Source organism: Ammodytes marinus (assembly GCF_949987685.1).
Source record: "Ammodytes marinus genome assembly, chromosome: 16".
Classification (NCBI taxonomy): domain Eukaryota; kingdom Metazoa; phylum Chordata; class Actinopteri; order Uranoscopiformes; family Ammodytidae; genus Ammodytes; species Ammodytes marinus.
In genome coordinates, this window is record NC_137220.1 from 11330728 (window position 1) to 11351355 (window position 20628).

A 20628-nucleotide genomic window follows, 5' to 3' on the forward strand; every position below is an offset into this window, starting at 1 on the left:
CTCATATTAGACTCCAGATTAAAGAGAATGAATGAGTAGGGTTGTGGTCACGACTCGGATTTTTGTTTCAAACTGTGAAAGGTAAAGCAAAACCAAAAAAACATGGAGGGTTAAGATAATAAGTGACATTTGAAAAAAAGCTCAATGCTAATTCTGCACTATTCAGTGTGATACAGAGAACCTTCTACATGTGGTTACACCCCCCCCGCCCCCCATCTGCATTATTTCACCCAAGGCTGACATCAAAGTTTGCTCTAAGCCGTCAGAAAAGTCTCTGCGTGTGGGTGGGTAACAGAAAAGAAGAAAGACAAAGGGAGAGAGAGCCTGTGTTATCACATTAATTATTTCTTCACTCAGAGCCAGGGCACAGCAGATAGCAGAGTGACTGCTGAAAGGAACAATCTGTTAAAAAAAACAAAAACAAAAGCCCAAGTTTAAAGTCTTTTTTCTTGTATAGCAGTGGCATTGCTGTCAAAAAATTTACAGAAACACAATATATTGACGTGGTGGTGGTGTGCAGTGATCTGTGGTCTCTGATCCGCCTATTTTTAAATGCAGAAACCACAGCAGGGAATCGCAGGAGGAGAGAATCACACACACACACACACACACACCTTTTCATCCTCCAAGTGATACCCCAGGTGCAGGAACAGAATTGCTAAAAATAAACATTAAACATAAGGGAAAACGCATTGATCTCTCAGTGATTTAGAGGAAGGGCAAATTTAAGGAGGAAGAGAGGAACAGAAGGAGTCCCATGAAATGAAAACAGATCCCAGTCATGGTGCAGTCACAGGACCCACTCTTTCCACTGGAATATATTGATATTTACGGAAGAGGATTAGGGCCACACATGAAAAAAAAAAAAAGTTCTGACTTTTTTCTCAGAATTCTGACATTAATCTCAGAATTCTGACTTTAATCTCAGAATTCTGAGAAAAAAGTCAGAATTCTGACTTTAATCTCAGAATTCAGATTTTTTTTTTCATGTATATAAAAAAATAGTAAAAAAAAAGAGTCAGAATTCTGAGAAAAAAGTCAGAATTCTGACTTTATTCTGGAATATATTGATATTTACGGAAGAGGATTAGGGCCACACATGAAAAAAAAAAAGTTCTGACTTTTTTCTCAGAATTCTGACATTAATCTCAGAATTCTGACTTTAATCTCAGAATTCTGAGAAAAAAAGTCAGAATTCTGACTTTAATCTCAGAATTCTGATTTTTTTTTTTTTTTTTCATGTATATAAAAAAATAGTAAAAAAAAAAGAGTCAGAATTCTGAGAAAAAAGTCAGAATTCTGAGAAAAAAGTCAGAATTCTGACTTTAATCTCAGAGATTAAAGTCAGAATTCTGAGAATAATGTCAGAATTCTGAGAATAAAGTCAGAACTTTTTTTTTTTTCATGTGTGGCCCTAATCCTCTTCCGTAGATACTGATGTTGTATCCGTGTTCTTGCCTCAGACTTATGTACATAAGCACACAGACAATGTAAAAGTGAAAACGTTTTTGAAAACTCAAAATTTCAAGGCAACCGCCTGCAAAAGATTTAAGTTTTGATACCAACTACTCTTAGGTTTTGAGGGAAATTGCATACATTTGAGACAACTCATACCTATATTTTGTTGAGATAACTTATTATTAATGTGTAATGAAAACTTTCATTTATAAAAACATCAAACTTTGAGTTCGACACACTAATAAAACAAGTCAATATAAATATTGATTCAAACATGCAGAGTTAAAACTGTCTAAAAAACTTTGACAACAAATTAGTAAGTACAACTTTTTGGAAGTCTAAGTATGTAGAAAAACTTGAAGTTACATTACATATGACTGATAAGTTATCTCAACAAAAGTTTAAATTTTTATTTTTTTTACAATGAATGTAGAGACTTAGATATATTCCGTGACCTCAAACAGTCTCAAACCCCCAAAGTGTCACATCTGATGAAGGCTCTTGTTCATTTTATCTTCAGATCCAGATTGGAATGTATTTTTGCACAGACAGAGGACTGTGGATTTTGTTCCCCATCATGAAGAGATCTTATTGCCAGCATGAGTAAGAGGAATAAAATAAAGCAAGTACCATGAAGTGCAGCTGCACTATTGTTTAAAATACATTTGTACATTTTTGAGTTTTAATCTTGCAAAATACCCAGAAACACTGCAAATAAGCAACAAGTAGTTTGATCTAAATGACTGTAGGAATTTAGGAATTTATTTTTTCCGCAATTCCAATTGATGTAAACCATGTAACTTAGAATTCAACATACGCAGCAATATTGTATGCAAAGCGTTGTTCTGAACAAAAAGCTACATTTACATACAGATAATTATACGAGGACTGTCCATAAAACATTTTATGAACTGTAAATCAAATAAACAGAAAACAACAGAGCTACTCACTCATATCCGTTTCCAGTGTTTGCCTTTCGTTGTAAAAACCAAAGACATTCTGACGTGTCACAGTAGGTAAAAGCAAAATCATTTGGATTTAGCTGCTGCAGTCTAAGCGTCATGGTGTTGTGAAATGTTGTTTCACTATCACAGCTTATTAGAGCACTTGACTAGAACACAGCCATTGTTAATGTGATAAGTAACACCTGTGCTTTTCCTGCATGAAAGCGCAGTTTAATTCAAGCGATTGATAGGGAATTAGGCTACAATGCAATAATGTGGCTGTGAATTTCTTTGGTCAATGCCAAAGAAAAATCAATCCGTTCCAGTCAAGGAGCTGGTGGAATATCAATTGCCTTCTGCCTTCTCGACGAAAGCAAATCAATCGACTCATTCATAGAAGATAGATACGACAACCTGTAACAATCGGAGGAGGCAGAATCAGACCAGCAGTGTTGGAGAAATGATTACATCTGGCTCATTGCTGCCACCTGCTGCTCAGACAATGCTTATACCACCCAAGTTCGACACCAGAGGGAATAACCATACAAGTCTTAATAATATAGGTATATATTTATTCATACGTACATATTCATTTATAATCGATTAATTATAAAAAAAAGAAAAAAAAGAAAGAAAACAAAGAAAAAAAAGGAAAAGATTTTACAGTAATTTTATGAACTACAGTCATTGACAAATTGTTTTTTGAAATGTCTCAGGTGTCAATTTACCATGAACACACAATGCAATTTCACCTTTTGTCCTCCTGTTCTAATCCTCAACCTCACTCCAGTGTTTGGGACCAAACGTGTTTCAAAACAGTGTGTTTTAGAGTGTCCCACTCTCCTGTAAACGGGTGGAATTTTTTTTCTAATAATGTGAGGAAAAATAAGTCTGCTGTTTTGCCTTGTAGAGCCTGTAGTGTATTTTGTACCATGAAAAACATTGAGTACAGGTTATTTCTTGTTGTAGATATAAAACCATCAGGAGCGGGTTGTGGGAGACCTGTGAGCCACTCAAAGTGTTTGACTTAAAAGCACATGTTGCTAAACTGCACTGATGACTCAAGCATTCACCACATACAACACATGAAGAGGACAAGCAGGTGTTTGGACCAGAATGGTAGTCTGAATCCTACCACTTTGACTCTATCCTCCAGTTAAATGTCATAACCCTGGAGCACGGTGTCAGAGTACATAAGATATCTCCGCCATTTTGGCTCTTACTTGTTCCCTAATCCCCGGCAATACCCCATTCAAACAGAACAGATGAGGCGGGATTATACTGGATTCATCTCCTGCCCGCCCTTAGCTGTCAAATGACAAACTGAGTTTTCATTCAGTGTTTTGCCTGTTGGCTTTTGCATCTTAAACCGGAAACGCAGCCATTTGAGAGTGATCAACATTCTACACAGAGTTTACCAATTTCTGTCTTGGTTGAAGTGTTTCAGCAGGGTGCATTATCGGGCTGTTTTGTAGTTTGATTTGTTTTGGAAAAGCGAGGCATGAAAATGAAATTGAGGGAAAGAACGTTTATAGAGAGGTGAAAATTTGATTCTGCTAAAGTGGCACACAATGCCTGAAGAGGCATCCCGAGGATGTATCCTTGATGGAAACATTCAATAAGTAGAAACTACATCATACATACATGTCATCATGAACTCCTCCTTCTCCACACACACACACACACATTTTAAAACATCCAACTCAAATGTTTTAACATTTATTATAATTGCACTGGTGCCAACACTTCCCCTTCGCTCAAAAGGCTACACTCTGGACATGTATTTTAACAATAAACTCTTACATTTACACAAACACCATCAGATCAAAACTGAGGACTGGAAGAGGACTCAAAACTCAACTTTGGAGACACCGAAACTCATGACTTCAAAACACAAAGCAGGCGCAATTCCAAAACCACACCAAAACAGAAATGCAAAAAAAGAAAGATGAAAAGGTAAAGATCCAGGAAGAAAAAGCAGTAAAAGAAACATTTATAAAATGAAAAGGGAAGAAAGAAGAGGGACAGAATAAAGCAGGTGCAATTGCAGAAGAAGATAATCCATAAGAAAAGGCTTTTTCAATACTTCATAATGTAGGGATGGGATGGCTGGGCTGAATTAGTCCATTGTAGCCCTCCAATAGTGACAAGAATCCATAGTGACAATTCCATCCCATCCTTTCTGTCATTCAAGCCAGAATTGTGCACTCCAGATTTAGTTTGACCTCCGCTTAAGCAGTGACTTCCAGCGGTCCTCAGGCAGCGTCACTCACTGGTCCCGGACAGACGGAGGAAGTCACAGGTGGCAGGGTGTAAAACCCGCTGTCACTCTGTTCCCCTGCAAGGCATCATGGGAAGTTTAGAAAGTCGCCAACTTTGTGAGCGTCCTCTCACCGCTGCGTGTAGTTCATTAGTTCTTTGTCATCAGAACCGTCACCGATGCGAAAAAACACAAGAGCAACTAAATGAAAACAAACTAAATAAAAAATAGACGTACTTTGATTGTTTTCAGTTGGCTTTTTCTTTCCATTTGTCCTGGTCCGACAGCATGAATTCATGTAGTGATGTCAGACTTTTTTTTCTTCTTCCCCTCAGTCAAATGAGTGTCTTTTAAACTTTCCGTTCCTGTTGTTGATGTCCATTTTTCACAGGCCAGAATCAGTTCTTCTGTCATACTCCAGAAATGAAGTACCCTGGCTCATTTTGACAGTCCAAAAGCTCCGGGATACATTCTTCTAACACACATCTGTACTTTAAACAAGCACAGTGTGTGAGCCTGGCCATCAATCCAGAAAGACTCGTCCGCAGAAAAACCTCTGTCCCATCTCATACCATCCATCGTCTGTTGTTTAGCTGGCTTTGACTCTCACTTAGACTCCAAAAGTCCTCCTATATTTACAATTAGATTTTAAAAAACTAGAGGTGTTACATGCAACATTTGGCATCTTCTCGAGTCCCCACTTGTGAGTCTTTAATTGGTGTCCATTTTTAGAAAAATATGAAACTGTCTTTTTTTTCTCTCTTCAGTATATTGAATCAAGTGATTGTAACAGAGAGACAGAGAGAGGAGAGGGTACAGGTGTAGCAAGTTCAGTGTGTGCATGTAAGGGAAGATTTTCTATTTGTGTTAAAGTAACATGCCAGTCTTAAATTCTGAGATGGCCGTCTTTGTAAAGTGTCTCTTTCGTTGCTTTATTGTAAGTGCAAATAGCTGCAAGTATGCTTTTTTATGTTTTATTTTAAATCCCCAAACAGGCTTTCTATGTGTATGTTGAGGGTTGTTGACAGTTTACTGGGTAAATCGCTTCCCCCTTTTGAAATAATCAGCCTTCAGAAGAAAGCTAAAACAGCTCTTACTCAAGTGCAGTTCCTGTCTGGAGGTAGCTGTTAACTGACTTCAACACTGTGGGAAATACGTATGAGGGTTTAGAAGGGATTTGTTCAACTGTTTTAAGGCTATGTCTTTTATCAAAGTGCTTAATAAGTAATTGGGCTGTGGTTTATGTCTTTTTACTATTCAAAAAAGTATTTTGCATTTCATTTGATGAACAGTTAAATCTCCTAAATTGATGATCACATTAAACCTCTTTGTAATACTGGTTTGCCCATTGTACGCAGACCAGGAATGTTTTGACATTCTTCTGAGATTCATCCTGCATGAGTGTGTCTGCAAAGCCTGTGGTGTATGTACTTTATTTGTGTGGTGGAGAGATCCAGGGAATGCTTTTTGGGAAAGTTACCCGAGACCCTGTAGTGTTATTTGGCTCTCTCCCTCTCTCTGCTGCTGCTGCTGGAGGGGGATGGGGTGGTGACACACACACACACACACACCCACCCGCATGTACTGTATGTCAGGGGGTCCAAATGGGGCTCAGCAGGTCAGGGGTCAAGTGACGGGCTGGGGGAAGTGTGTACCAGGGAGAGGAAAAGGGTGTGTGTGTGTGTGGGGGAGGGCATGTTGTCTTTACATCATAGCAGGACACAGCAGCGGCAAAACCTCTGACGGCTGCCACCGACGGAGGGCGGCGGAGTGACGGGTGCAAAGTATGCGTGCACTTTGATGTTAGGCAGATGGGTCTGTGGAGAGACAAGGAGAAATAAATGGAGATGTTTTATTGGATCATACAAAATACTTTGGAGCTTAAGACATCAGTGACAGGAATTTGCAGCAAGACTTTACTGCAGTTTACTGAAAAAAATTCTTAATTTAATGTTCTGAAATCATGTCAAATGTCAATAAATGCAAGTTATTGACAACAACCTCGTGTTTACTGGCAAGCTCAAGATCTAAATGGTGATTCACTGCTGTTTAGCGGTTTGGATTACACAACATATTTCACAACTTTTTGTTGTGTATTCAGTGCATCAAATACACGCCACTTCATAGGCCACACAGATTTCCACCTTCTATTGTGAGTTTGGATTTTAACAGACTTCCATTTGGGAACTAAAAAGGTGTTTAGTTTTCTGTAAAACAAACATGTTGTTTACATTCTGTGATGTCATTTATTTTCTTTGGGCATTGACATAAAAAAAAATAAAAATAAAAAATGTAATTATTTTTCTACCTTTGTTGTCATATTACAGCATTTCCAGAGGGGTATACTACGAATCAAACTCAACAGAGCCCGGCTCTCTTTTTTTGATCTGGTTCAACATGACACGGTTAGAGCTAACCGGTATCACGAAGGAAGTTATCAACCTCTTATGTTGAAAGAGGGTTTGACCCGTCATTTGACTCTGCTTCCGCACAGACTGGACTGATCTTGTGCCGCTAACTTTACACAAACGGACTGATTGCGAGCAGCTGAGTAAAAAAAAAAAGTGCGTCGCTGAAGAAGAGTTTGTCAGTCTGAATGATCACAGAACAGCATAAAACAGAGATCCGAAAAAACCTCTTACTGCAAATAAGGAGAGAGTGGAATGTTGTCCGAAAATTGGGCTACTGAATTGATTAATTTATTTTACAGATCGTTCTCGCAGTGCGTAATGTGACATTATAAAGCAATTAAAGGTTGAACTCGGATTTAAACAGTACACCATTTAGCCTAGTTGATAATCCTACACTTAATAATCTGATTTAAGTCTGACACTGTCCCCTAATGAATAGCATAGCCTATGTGGAAAATCACTTTTTTGGGCCACAAAGCCACAGCGCCATGTTACAGTTCACTCTAATGTAAGCCTAATGTCACGGCTTCGTTTCGTTCATTAATTTACTGATCAATAAGTTTACTGATTTAACTAGTTTACACAGTGAGAATGTAGCGCTCAGATAATATAGTCAGGTCCGTGGGATTTCAAAAGCTGTAGTTTCCTTAAAGGGCAGCGCTCTAAGAGCTGAATTTAAGCTCAAACTATGGAACAAAAACTGGTCTGGGCAGGTTAGCCGTGCAGCCTCTGTTACCACGGTGATCTAGCCAGGTAGAAAGAGAGCCACCTTTCGTGATACTGAAAACTCTGGCTTTAGACTCAACAGACCTCGCTCAGCCCTTAATCTCGCTTCGTAGTATACCCCTCTGGTGTGTTAGTGCCACCTATTGATCAGCGGATAGTGTGGAAATCTTAAAACTGCAACACATTACATGGGTCATAAATTCAGGAGGATACCTTTAATACGGTTATCATGTCTGAAATAGGTGGGTTCATTTAGATAGCACCTCAAGACTGAAATGTAGTATGACAGTCTTTATCATAGATAGCGTTTATGCCTTTACCAGTTATGCTTTTATGAAGTAAAGAGTTCTGTTATATTAATCATCAAAACAGCAGTGAGAATCTGTTCTTTATTTAACAATATTCCAAAATACGCAGTGCCAAGGATGGACGGCATGTACATTTTAGGTGTTTCAAACCTACTCAACAGCATTCAGCATGAAGGCAACTAAAATGTATTCATTTGTGTCACTGAAGCTTCAATACAATTACTGCACAAAAGTGGCATATGTTGGGTTCACTAAATGGGTTTTTACATATGAATCAGAGCTTAATCACTGTTGTCAGCCCACACACACACACACAAAAAACTCACCCTTAATCTCTTGATGCCGGCGCGGGTGATCTGCTGGCAGTCATACAGCTCGATGCGGTCCAGACTATGGCAGTTCTTCAGGTGCTCCAGCGAGGCGTCTGTAATGAGGGGGCAGTTGTCCAGTTCGATCACCTCCAGACGGTCGTGAGCACAGGGCCCGCTGCCCAGGTGTCTGATGCCATCATCAGTGATCAGCTCACAGTGAGACAGGCTCTACAATATAACACAGTGGTACCCAACACACAAGAGCTCCATTACTCAACTGTCCCCCTTGAACAGGCTGTGAGTCAGCGCTTTCTAAATGCTTCAGGAACATAACATGTTTAAAAAAGGTGGAGTCAGCGATCATGGAGAATGCTTGTTGTCAAAATGAATGTCAAAATTAGTGACTACATATCTCCTCACAATCTGCTACCTGTCCCTTCTGCATTAAAAAAAAACTGGTGTCAATATACAGCTATAGGCTTTGTAAGCAGGTATGTAAACCAAAGGTATTTAAAGAATGGGGGCCAACCATAGCTAGCAATATGTATGTTTACAGAACCTAGGCTGTGTATTAACACTGGATTTTTTTTCATGGCATACTCAGTACGGGCGTAAGGGGACCGTGAGGAGATATTCAATGATTTTGACAACAAGCATTCTCCAGAATCGCTGACACCACCTTTAAGTAGCAGGCAGACACTCACCAGGACTTGCAAACGAGGGCAGTGGATAGAAAGCTGGATGAGGGTTCCATCTGTGATCTGGTGCAAAAATGTAAACAAAAAAAAAAGAGAAATGTCACAACAGCAGTCGCCATACATCATACAGTATTTGTGTAGTTGCGAATGGTAATTTACCTGCACACATTCTTCCAAATCCATCTTTTCAAGCTCATGACAATTCTGTGGCAGAGAAAGAGACACAAACGCAGATCATCTATAGGATCTAAAGCATGTATGTGGAGATTCATTTTATGTACAAATGTGATCTCAACTTCAAATTGTAATTTTTGAGCAGCAGTGTTATGTCTCAATACTGTGTTTGCATGCGAAGCACACTCACCCTTGCTAATGTAGTGAAGCCCACGTCTGTTAGCTGAGAGCAGCGAGCCACTTCTAATATTCTGAAATGAGAAGGACAGCGCAGAAGGTTATACAATTGCATCAGCAACAGTCTAGATCTTCAGTAGTAAGGATCGAGATATAACTTCAGTGCAGAAAAAGGGCCATTTATTCATTCCACTAGACATTTTTCATTATTATTTCCTATGGTCTTTTTGAAGGGTCAGAGATGTGATGCACACTTGTGGTTCAGAATGAGGATGTGTGTGTGTGTGTGTGTGTGTGTGTGTGTGTATATTTACCTGAGACGAGGGCAGTTCTGTCCCAGGGCGTGCAGGATGGCGTCGGTGATATTGGCACAGCCCGACACACAGAGAGACTGCAGGCGATGACAACCCCGGCAAATTGTGATGAGGCCCTCATCTGTGATCTGCTGCTCACAGAAAGAGAAAGTGTGTGTGTGTGTGTGTGTGTGTGTGTGTATGTTTTTACTTAAATCCACATCCATGACATGTGAATACCTACACTGTACAAAGATATAAAACGCAGCACTTTTGTTTTTGCTCTACATACAAAAAAGGCCCCCTTTTCGCCAACATTTCCCTCACAAATATGTTAGAGAGCACTCCTTCGCTAAAATTATCCATCTACTTGACAGGTGTGGCATATCAAGATGCTGATTAGACAGCACAATTATAGCACAGGTCACTTCAACTCATCAAGAATTGGAGCAAAAACAACAAATGTTGAAGTTATATTTTTGTTAAGTGTACTAACTTTTCCTGTGCACACTGGTAGCTAATGCATTTTACAGTAAGTACCAAGCAATTCCTCCATTTCATGTATTTTATTTCTGCTTTATAAATTGCCTAAGAAAAGAAGAGGTGAGAAAGGAGCAAGCCAAGACACGATAGAGCCTTGCAAAGAAATGTATGCATATGTGAGCAGGCTTCACAGACTATTGGCTATTTTGGCCGGATGCCCACAACGGGCTTCGAAGAGTTGAGTAGGCAAACGTATACTTGGTGCCCTTTATGCCTATACCCTGGAAAGTTACCAACAGCATTTGTGTGATTTTCTACACTAATGCCAAAAATGCAGATGCAGTGGTTTCATTTCAATGGCTACATAGATGAGGTTACATTTAAAAACATAATGAAAAGACCATACAATGGGTCATTTAAAATACAAAACGAATTGTGTTATTCCAGATTAATTTGGTTAAGCGTTTAGCCTTATTAAGTGTACTTACTGAGCATGTCTGCAAATTGAGTGTGACCAGCTCTGGACAGTGACCGCCGATATGCTTCAGAGCCTCATCTTCGAGCTGACATTAACAGAGGAAAGAAAACAGTATATGTATAATAAAGCATACTACTATATGATCCGCTATAAATATGAATACTTTTTATATATCTTGTTTATACTTCATATTACTACTGCAAATCTTTACATTACTATGCACTTTTTGCACCTATGGTGAGATGATAAAACTAAATTGTGTTGTCTTAGTACTTAAGCTCTAATAGAATGATATCCCATCAAACCTCTTTACTGTCACTGATGGAAAGGAATTGTTCCATACATTAGAAATACTTCTGGCTATAAGACAAGGGTACACAAACAGCCCCACAAACTACAGCCTCTAAAGTGACCAGTGTTGAACGAACGGTGCACCTAAGAAGTCAAAGAAACCAAACAATAAGTTTAACAAAATTTCTTTCAGATTTATCCAAAAAGCTCTCTGCTTGACTGACTAAATGACTCGACAGTGGAAAAATACCCCCCAAAAAATTGAGCCCAAATGCCGTGTCATCAAAATTCTTGTTTCGACCAAACCCAAAAGCTGTTCAATTTACTACAGAGTGCAATAGTGGAGAGCATCAAATTGTCAAATCTGAGAAAGTTTGACCATTCTGATTAAATAATGAAAAACGTTTAGCCTAAAAAATAACTTCATGGCAATCGACGGTTATCAAATAATGTGCAACTGATTATTCTCTAAGCACCTACACAACCAAACCTAGTGTGAATCTCCAGCTCATATACTGAGCCCTTAACCGTACCTGTGTGCATCCCTTTAGGAAAAGGCCTTTGAGTCCAGGGCAGCAACGCACCAGTGCCTGGATGCCATCCTTGGTGACTTGATCACACCAGGAGATGTTGAGCTGCTCTAGCAGAGGACAACCCTCACTGACAGGAGGAAAGTAGAAGAAGGGGACAGGTATGGGGCGGGGGAAAAAGAAGAACATGAAGACAGGATAGATAAATGAGCTAGGGTTCCTTTTGTACCACATACTTTATTAAAATGTCCCACTGAATTTAAAACACAATATTGACCCTACACACCTGAGAGCTTTGAGTGACAGGTTGGTGATTGAGGTACAGGAGGCAAGGTCCAGGTGCTTCAGCTTTGGACAGAACTTACTGAGGCTATTACACGTGCTGCAGAGAAGAAAAGGCCATTTCAACATAACACACACTAGCCACGTAGCCTAGTCCTAACCCCATTCTTCACCAAAAAACAATTGCAAATTCCAATATCAATAAACTAAACTATTTTAAATAATGTAAAAACACCATGAAGAAGTGCCATTTGGGTGCATCAGCATCTTAGAACAATAGACATACCTGTCAGTAATCTTAGTGCAGCCATTCAGACTAAGCAGCTCGATGTTCCTGCAGTTCTGCGAGAAAGTCCTACAGAAAAAAATATCATTTGTATTATGGCAGTCAAACTGAACTTTCCGGTCTATTCCTCCCCGGGATCTTAATTAGAATTTCTGTCAGGACAAGTCCTTACTCAACTCACCTAAGGGCGCTGTCACCCACACCCAGGCAACCCCGCAGGCTTAGCTTCCTAAGGAACCCCCCACATCGCTTTGAGATGTTCTCCACCACCCGGCCCTTACACAAAAACAATACAAATCCACTCAATTATTTGACGGATTCAAAACTATGATTAAAAGGGAAAAGTAAGAGTGAAGTAGATGGATATCAGATTTTCTCACCTCAATGTCCCTCTGAAAGTCAAAGAGGTCGATTCGTTGCCAGTTGCTGCCATCCAAGGCCAGGACATTCCAGGACTGAGGGCAGGGAGAGAGAAAAACGCCTTTAGGGTCGAGGATTTTCATATAATGTAGGCAAACAGGAGGCACCCTAACACACACACACACATACACACACACACACACACACACACTTGTGAACAGACTCACCCGTGAGACCTGGGCACAGCGACAGAGTGTCACCACATCCAGAAAGGAGAAGATTCTGGAAGACAGACAGGGGACAGTTTAGAGACGCTGATCCCCGCTGCCATAAGCTTCCACTTTTTTTCGCAGGATAAATGTGTTAACTTAAAAAGGTGAAGTCAGTGACACTTGTTGTCCAAACCCATAGTCAGAATCAGTGAATATCTCCTACTCACAATCCGCTACCTGAACGTGTTGTGTGAGAGCTGGAAAAAAAACAGCTTCGGCTCTGTAAATGGGCTGGGCATATAGCTAGCTATGCTTTATTTACATGATCTGTGTTTATATACCAGTTTACAGAGCCTAGGCTGTGTATTAAAACCAGCAGATTTTTTCCAATACACACACAGTACGTTTAGGTATCGAATCGGAGGATACACTCTCTTATTCTGAAAAAAAGTAATTTTGACAACAATCAATCATTCTCAAGAAACGCTAACTACTCCACCTTTAAAAGTGGGGTACTACGGGCGCTCCGGTGGCGTAGTGGATAGGGCGCGTACCATATTGGCTCCGGCCTTCGTTGCAGTGGTCACGGGTTTACTGCAGGTCATCCCCCCTCTCTCTCTGTCTCCCCATTTCAACTCTGTACTATCAAATAAAACTTGAAAATGCCAAAAAAAAAATCTTATATATATATATAAAAAAAAAAAAAGTGGGGCACTGGCCGAGGAAAACGAGCAATCTGCTTCTAAGGAACACAACTGGAAATGTATTAAAAGGTCCCTCAATGCAGCAAAAACTGTGTTAGAGGTTGAAGTGGTGAGTCCCAGCACAGCCTTGCCAGCCTCACAAATCACAGAGCTGAACCTGCCGAGCAGTAAGAGAGTCAGCAGTCGCAGAGTAGGCAGCGTGGCTGGCAAGGCCGAGGCTTGAGTTATGGCCTTCATTTTCTGTTTGCTCAGGGGCTCTAGTTGTTTGTGTGTGTGTGTGTGTGTGTGTGTGTGTGTGCGTGCGTGCGTGCGTGCGTGCGTGTTGCCTGAAATCAATTTGAATGCTTTACAGCCTGAAGCATCTGTTTTTAATTACGGTTTTAGCATTGGGGGAGCACATAAAGGGTGGGGAAACTGACATGCTGGTGGTCAGTTTAGATGACATACTGTATTTACTATAAAGGGCAAGTGAGAGTGTACAGTGAGTTGCACAATGCAAGGGGGGGGGGGGGGGGGGGTAAGGCCAAAAGCACTGATCGGGTAACGAAGGAAGGGAGGTGAATGTGGAGTATGCAACATGCCATTAAAAAAAAACAAGAACCCTGCAGACAGTCTGATTGAAATGTCACTCACCGTAACAGCAGCTCCTTGGGCAGCTTCTTATTGATGACCGCCTCATCGTTGTTAGGGAACATCTGAAAGGATGAATGGGATAATATTAGTCCTGGCAGCCTGTTCTTAACATCCACTCAACTCACTCAAGGACGGCCCCAGCATATCAGCAAGGATAAATGGTTGTAATCTCATCAGCCGAGATGGATTCAATGTCAAGTCTTGGGAAAGCACCACGGGTAACAGAAGATGAAGGAGACTGGATTTTGTGTCTTTTAACAAAATCAGCAGAATAGGACTTTGTACTGTCTAGTACTACAGAGCCGTGATGGCCTCTGTTATCTTATTATCTTTGCCACGTGCATATTCTCTCCCTACGTTGTTGACTACACACCAGTGTACACATCTGTACAGAAAGTCTTTAGTGGAATCAGTTACAATACATATTATGTGACGCTCCTATGAATGACCCCAGCTAATGGATTCCCACACAAATAATGAATGCTGTGCGAGTACAAATACAAGCCTATAATCCACACAAAAAGCCTCACTACACAAAGAAACAGTACATGAGAATATGTTAAGACCAAGCTACTTATATAGACACACACACCCACACTTATTTAGGGGTCTAGGGTGCCCATCATTTGTGGGAAATCTGCTAGATTGTAAAATGCAATATGTTGAGACGTTTGATAGCATCCCACAACAGTCCCAACAAGTTAAATGAAGCAACATCTGGCCCAATCCATTTTCCTCCATAGATTTAGAAAGATAAATCTAAACCAGGGACAAGGTAATTGATGGGTGGGGGCTTTATTGTGTAAATAAAAAGTGCAGGGAGGTGCATGTTATTTACAAGAGGCAAATGTCTGTGACGAGATCAACTAGAAATTCCTTATTAGGGACAAATACCAAGCATTCAGGAACCAAACACAATAAAGAAACTATTTTGTTTGTGAACAAAATAAATAAATAAAACCTCCAGTTGTAAGTGGCTTTGGATAAAAGTGTCTGTTAAATGACATGTAATGTAATCAATGGGTCCTCACGGAGTACTTGTGTGATATTTTGATCATAGATGTACCTCCTAAAACCACATTCAAACTTTAACAAAACCTATTCATCAGCTCACAAAAAAATCCAGTCAGCTCTGTGTCAATGGTTAGGTCTCCGTGATAAACATAAAAACTCCACACAGGCAAACACAAACGTACACACAGCTGTTTATGCAGCAGGCGCTGCCTGCCAGCACTGACATGTAACATTTTGAGGGAGTAAGAAAGGGACGGACATTTCATGTTTGGATTTGGGGCAAATTGACTCTGACAACTCGCCTTCCATAGCACTACTTTCTGGCAAAATAATCAAAGGCCATTTCCAAAGAACCAGATGTGCTTGGTCAACGGGCATACACTGTCCCCTTTTGTACTCTAGCATAAAATGAACCTGATGCTCCATGAATGTGAGCATTATGTTTTCTCCGCTGGTCAGCTATAGTCAGTGAAGCAGGACTGGCAGGAGGTAAAGAGCTGGGTGAGCTGTAACCTCCAGCTACACATCATTGTAAAGCAATTTTTTTCCTGAAAAAAAGATCCCAGTCAGATTACATTTAAATCAGTTTGACGCTTTTATTTAAGATGAACACTTTCAGATGACATGACAGAAGCAACTGAATTGGGTTCAGATACAGTGTATCTTTCCTGATGTGGTTAAGGACATCTGATATATGGAATAACAAACAGACAAGTTAGCAAATGCAGCCAGATTGTGATGTTGCTTCAACACATTTTACAATACTTCACCCAATTATTAGTAGTAATACCAACCAATGGTTGGTATGGTTATAATACTGTATATATTTTACTTTTAACTGGGACATAGAATGAGTGCTCATTAATGCCTGTCTACTTTTCAGAGTGCTGTAGTCTTTTGTTTAGGAGTGGTGGTAGGCTATACAACAGATAAGTATCTATTGCAGAGCTGCAAAGCCACAGAGAACATGAGAAACTTCTTCTGGCAGTGCCTGTCAAAGTAAAAGCCCAGCCCCACTGGAAGAGAATGTAGCAATTGGCTTTGTGCTGTGAACTTTTGATGACCAACAGTAATAATTGTATCGTTAGACTCCATATAATGAATTTCTTTGAATAAGTGTGTGTACAGTTTTCAATAGATGTTGGTGTATTAACAACTAAAGTATGCCAATAGGGCTTATATGGGTTTATTCTTAAACGTGATATTCAATTATAACTCATAAAGTGAATAGACAGATTGGTTGATTATTGGTAATTGATTTAATGCGTCAGAAAATCACTGTCAAATAACTTTAAAAATAAAAAAGGAAAGGTTTAAAAACAAAAACATGCAAAAAGGTCACAGGTCCAAAAGCAGTAGGCCTACAGTACATAGATTGGTGTGACACACACTTTCACACCACTGAAACATTGGCAAAAATATATTTTTTTTTTAAAGATATTTTTTGGCATTTTCAAGCTTTATTTGACAGTGCAGAGTTGAAATGGGGAGACAGAGAGAGAGGGGGGATGACCTGCAGTAAACCCGTGACCACTGCAACGAAGGCCGGAGCCAATATGGTACACGCTCTATCCACTACGCCACCGGAGTGCCCCGGCAAATTATATTTTTGTTCTTATTCGTTTGAAAAGGTTAGTTATCATGGACTGATAACATAGTGACCCAAATATAATAAATACACTAATTGTATCACATACACTCTGCTGGACATAAATATAACTTACTGCGTGATTTTTTCAAACACTTTTGTCCGATTCTTCTCGTTACAAAAAATCCCTGTTTATATTTTCATTCCATTTCAATGCAAAGCACTAGTGATGGGTCGTAATGTGCCGAGGCTTCGGAGCGTGTGTCGAGTAATCCCGGAAGTTTTTGGTGAAGCGCGTATCGATGCTTGTATCGTTTAGGGCGAATCACGTGACTGATGACGTTCGAAGCCTCGTTTGTTCAAGAAGTGCTTCGAGTATTGTGGATCCACTCGCACTTTGCGGGTTAGTGTTGGCGATTTATTGGTTTGGGAGTGATGTAGACGTGGATGTTGTATCAACTTGCTGTGACTTTATTGTGCACCCCTGCCTCCGCTGTACCATGTGAAAGAGTGTTCTCCAAAGCAGGAGAAGTTGTTTCCAAAAGGGGAAATTGTCTGACACCCCAGCACAGTGGAACGAATTTTGTTTCTCAATAAAAATTAAATCAAATCCTTAAGTTGCACAAGCACATTCACTGCCCCTTACCTTTTTATAACACTGCGACAGTTTGAAAATAAGTATTCCTGTCATTATGAGTAATTCAAAATTTGACAATATTTATTGATAGATTTATATGTTTTATCATGTTTCATACCATAATAATACATCAAACAAAATATAAATTGTATTTATATGAATTAATACATGAACAATAGGCTACATGAAATGCATTTATTAAGATGTATTGATTTATTAACTTGTCAGTCACTCATTCCCATGGCTGCACTGTTGCAGGACAGTATTGAGTGTATTACAAATTGATAGAATGATCTGGCTATTTAACACTGTTTGACCAGCAGGGGGGGTTGTATAGTGTTCAAATCGGTTCAAATGAAGCCTCGAGAAATGAACCTTTTTGTGAACCATTTGGCTTTAAGGCTTCAAGGCTTCAAAAAGCTTCATCTGGCCATCACGACAAAGCACACCTGAAATGCATGTATTGTCTATACTGTTAAGCACTTTGAGCTGCATTTCTTGCATGAAAGGTGCAGCACAAATAAAGTGTATGATTATTACTATGAGGCCTTAAACACGCTTCCCAAATGAAAATGAAGCATACATGTATGAGGTATAAAACATGGATAATATTGAATTATTAGACATAGGCCTACTTAGTATTTATTTTGTAAAAAAAGTGCTTGTAGTGGCCTTGTCAATATGTAATCTAATCAATATCAAAATGTACGAAATTACTTTAGACAGTTTGAAAGGGTGATTGGTAGAGCTGCAACGATTAATCGACGAATCGATTATTAAAATAATCGCCAACTATTTTGGTAATCGATTATCGTTTTGAGTAATTTTTTAATAAAATGTTTCCAAATTCTCTGATTTCAGCTTCTCAAATGTGAATATTTTCTGGGTTCTTTAATCCTATTATGACAGTAAACTGAAATATCTGTGTGTTTTGGACATAACAATACATTTGAGGACATCAACATGGGCTTTGGAAAATTGATCAACATTTTTTCACCATTTTCTGACATTTTACGGACCAAAAAACTAATCGATAAATAATCGATTAATAGAGAAAATAATCGACAGATTAATCGATTAAAATAATCGTTAGTTGCAGCCCTAGTGATTGGTAACTACCAGGGTTAAACCTAAAAGCCATCTAAACAAAATGCACGAATAATCACTTTTACTTTGAAACCAATGTCACATCACTTCCGGGTTTCGCATGTCTAAAATCCTTTTCACTTGACGGACAGCTCTAACGCAGCTGTCGGGCCAGAAGGTAACGGCCTGAATCTTCTGAGTCGTCAGCTGTTGCACCGTTAAAAATAAATAAAACCACAGACAAATCCCACGCTAGCTGGGGATTAAACAACACCGAGTGACCAGGCTAAACGTACAGCCCAATGTCAGCGTCCGGACACACTACATTTAAGAAACAAGTTTCACCAAAATATTCAGAGCTACGCTTGTGGCTGCGACACAAAGTTTATGGTAAATGCTGCAGGAATAAAAACACTAGCTTCTGTGTGTGTACGTGTGGCCCTTCTGCTAACCGTTCACGCAATGGTGTGTGTCTGTGTGTTAACATTGTGGCAGCCTGGGCCTATTTGTTGTGCTGTGCTAACACGGGGTGCATGTAGCAGTCTCAACCCGAGGCCCCCTGCAACCACAGCAGCCATGGATAGGCACAACATCGGCTCGCCAGACAACACAAAGAAAAGTCTCACATTAAAAAACGACAACCAAGCAAATAAGACAAACTATTAAATAAAAATTGTGTCTTAGTAAAGATATGTCAACAAATATCCCTTTCTGATAAATGTTTGTCATGAGCTGTCCTCGGCGTGCTCCATGTAGCCTCCGTGTCTTTGTTTTGACGGCGCAAAGGGAAGCGAGGACAACATTTGCAGGACTTTTAAACCCCCAAAATGTATTGACGAACAGCACGACAGGTTTAGTGTCGAATACAGACGTACCCCTTACAATATAACATGGCAGGCCCGAGCTATGTGTTGTTTGAACAAAATAACGCCGTTTGACCTAATCCCAAACAATGACTGCGGAAGCTGCATCACCAGCCTCACCACAAAGCGCAGTTTTACATTAAATAGAGCGACAGTCATAACGCAGGCCCGTAGCCTATCCTAACGTGTTTTACCAGCTACGTTGAATGTATTTAACTGGCTGTCAAGTTAATGTTGATGTTGAACTCACCTCAAACCGGCTCCGTGAAACGCCATTTACCTCCTTCCCCATGTCGGACGCTGGTTACCGACTCAATGAACTCGGTGTAGGCGAAGTGAAATGCAGATACGGGCCCTCTTCCTGCCGATTCCCCTCCTCGACTATCATGCTACCGTCCTCTCGGTAGCTCCTGGGATGCAATGTCGTTGTTTCTCGACCTGTAACACACGGCAACACCTCTTGTTTCTTGATAAAATATTGGCTACAGGCAGCAGCAGCCAACCAATAAGCCCAGTCTCTTATCTGCTCGGTTCGCCCTCACCTCCTCCTCCCCCTATACAGCTTTCCATCCATCCACACAATAGCCCGACTGGATCTGGCAGCCTAAAATGGAGCTGGTACTACGCCTACATCACTTAAAATAAATACATAAAGTCTATCTAATGCAATTGCGTTGAGGCAATATATTGTGCAATCACAAACAACTTAGCCTATTTGTCGGCTGGTCCTTTAAATAAAACGCTTGCAGTGTGTGGGCCTAGTATAGTACAAGCCCAGGGGTAAAGCTAAATATCAAAGAGGGTTTGTCCTCGTATTGACAGCCCCGTGTAGCACTCGTAGCCTACCTGGCAAGAGAAAATACAATTATTAGGCTATTTAAAAAAAAAAAGTTTCATCCCATGGGAATAGGGCCTATCCTATACTTACTGATAGGCCTAGTAGATTTTGACACAAACACATGCAAAGCGAGATCTATTAGGACATTAGTACAAATGAATTCTAATGAATCCTTTCCCCCATATAACATAGGCTATAAGGACAAATAGCCTATTAGCCTGAGTAGGCTATCATAACGGTCACAAGAAGCCTATACGGATGTGTTGGTCTCTAATGACACAAACATCATTAAAATGCGCATTAACACTGTTCGATTGCACTTATTGTTCTCAAACATAGGCCTGATAGTAACTTTATTAATCCTGGAGGAAAACGCCACTTCCTCGTTTCTGGTTGGCCACGCCCACGTTAGACAGCGGATCCAATCATCATTCACTCGTCACACGCAATTCGATGGGAACACGCGCCCAACAACAGTTCATTCTTGTTATTAGTAGCCTTGTTTGAGCAGGTGCCGTCTGGCTCAGACCTGCGCAATTATGACGCGCGTCTTGCTGAGCGCACAGCATTTCTGCAGCATTTT

At 40.2% G+C, this 20628-nt stretch overlaps 1 protein-coding gene across 1 annotated transcript; it reads right to left on the minus strand.

The window, feature by feature from the left end:
* Nucleotides 1-2965: 2965 nt before the first annotated feature.
* On the minus strand, nucleotides 2966-19800 carry fbxl20 (F-box and leucine-rich repeat protein 20). The gene is made up of 16 exons (XM_080044065.1): nucleotides 19750-19800; nucleotides 19458-19645; nucleotides 14020-14081; nucleotides 12698-12752; nucleotides 12491-12565; nucleotides 12292-12386; nucleotides 12111-12179; nucleotides 11829-11924; nucleotides 11546-11672; nucleotides 10732-10806; nucleotides 9782-9912; nucleotides 9481-9541; nucleotides 9276-9320; nucleotides 9123-9179; nucleotides 8434-8646; nucleotides 2966-6479 (listed from the first exon to the last, which is right to left on the minus strand). The coding sequence occupies exons 2-16, from the start codon at nucleotides 19497-19499 to the stop codon at nucleotides 6372-6374; spliced, it is 1311 nt and encodes a 436-aa protein (XP_079900191.1). The 5' UTR covers nucleotides 19500-19645; nucleotides 19750-19800; the 3' UTR covers nucleotides 2966-6371.
* Nucleotides 19801-20628: the final 828 nt, after the last annotated feature.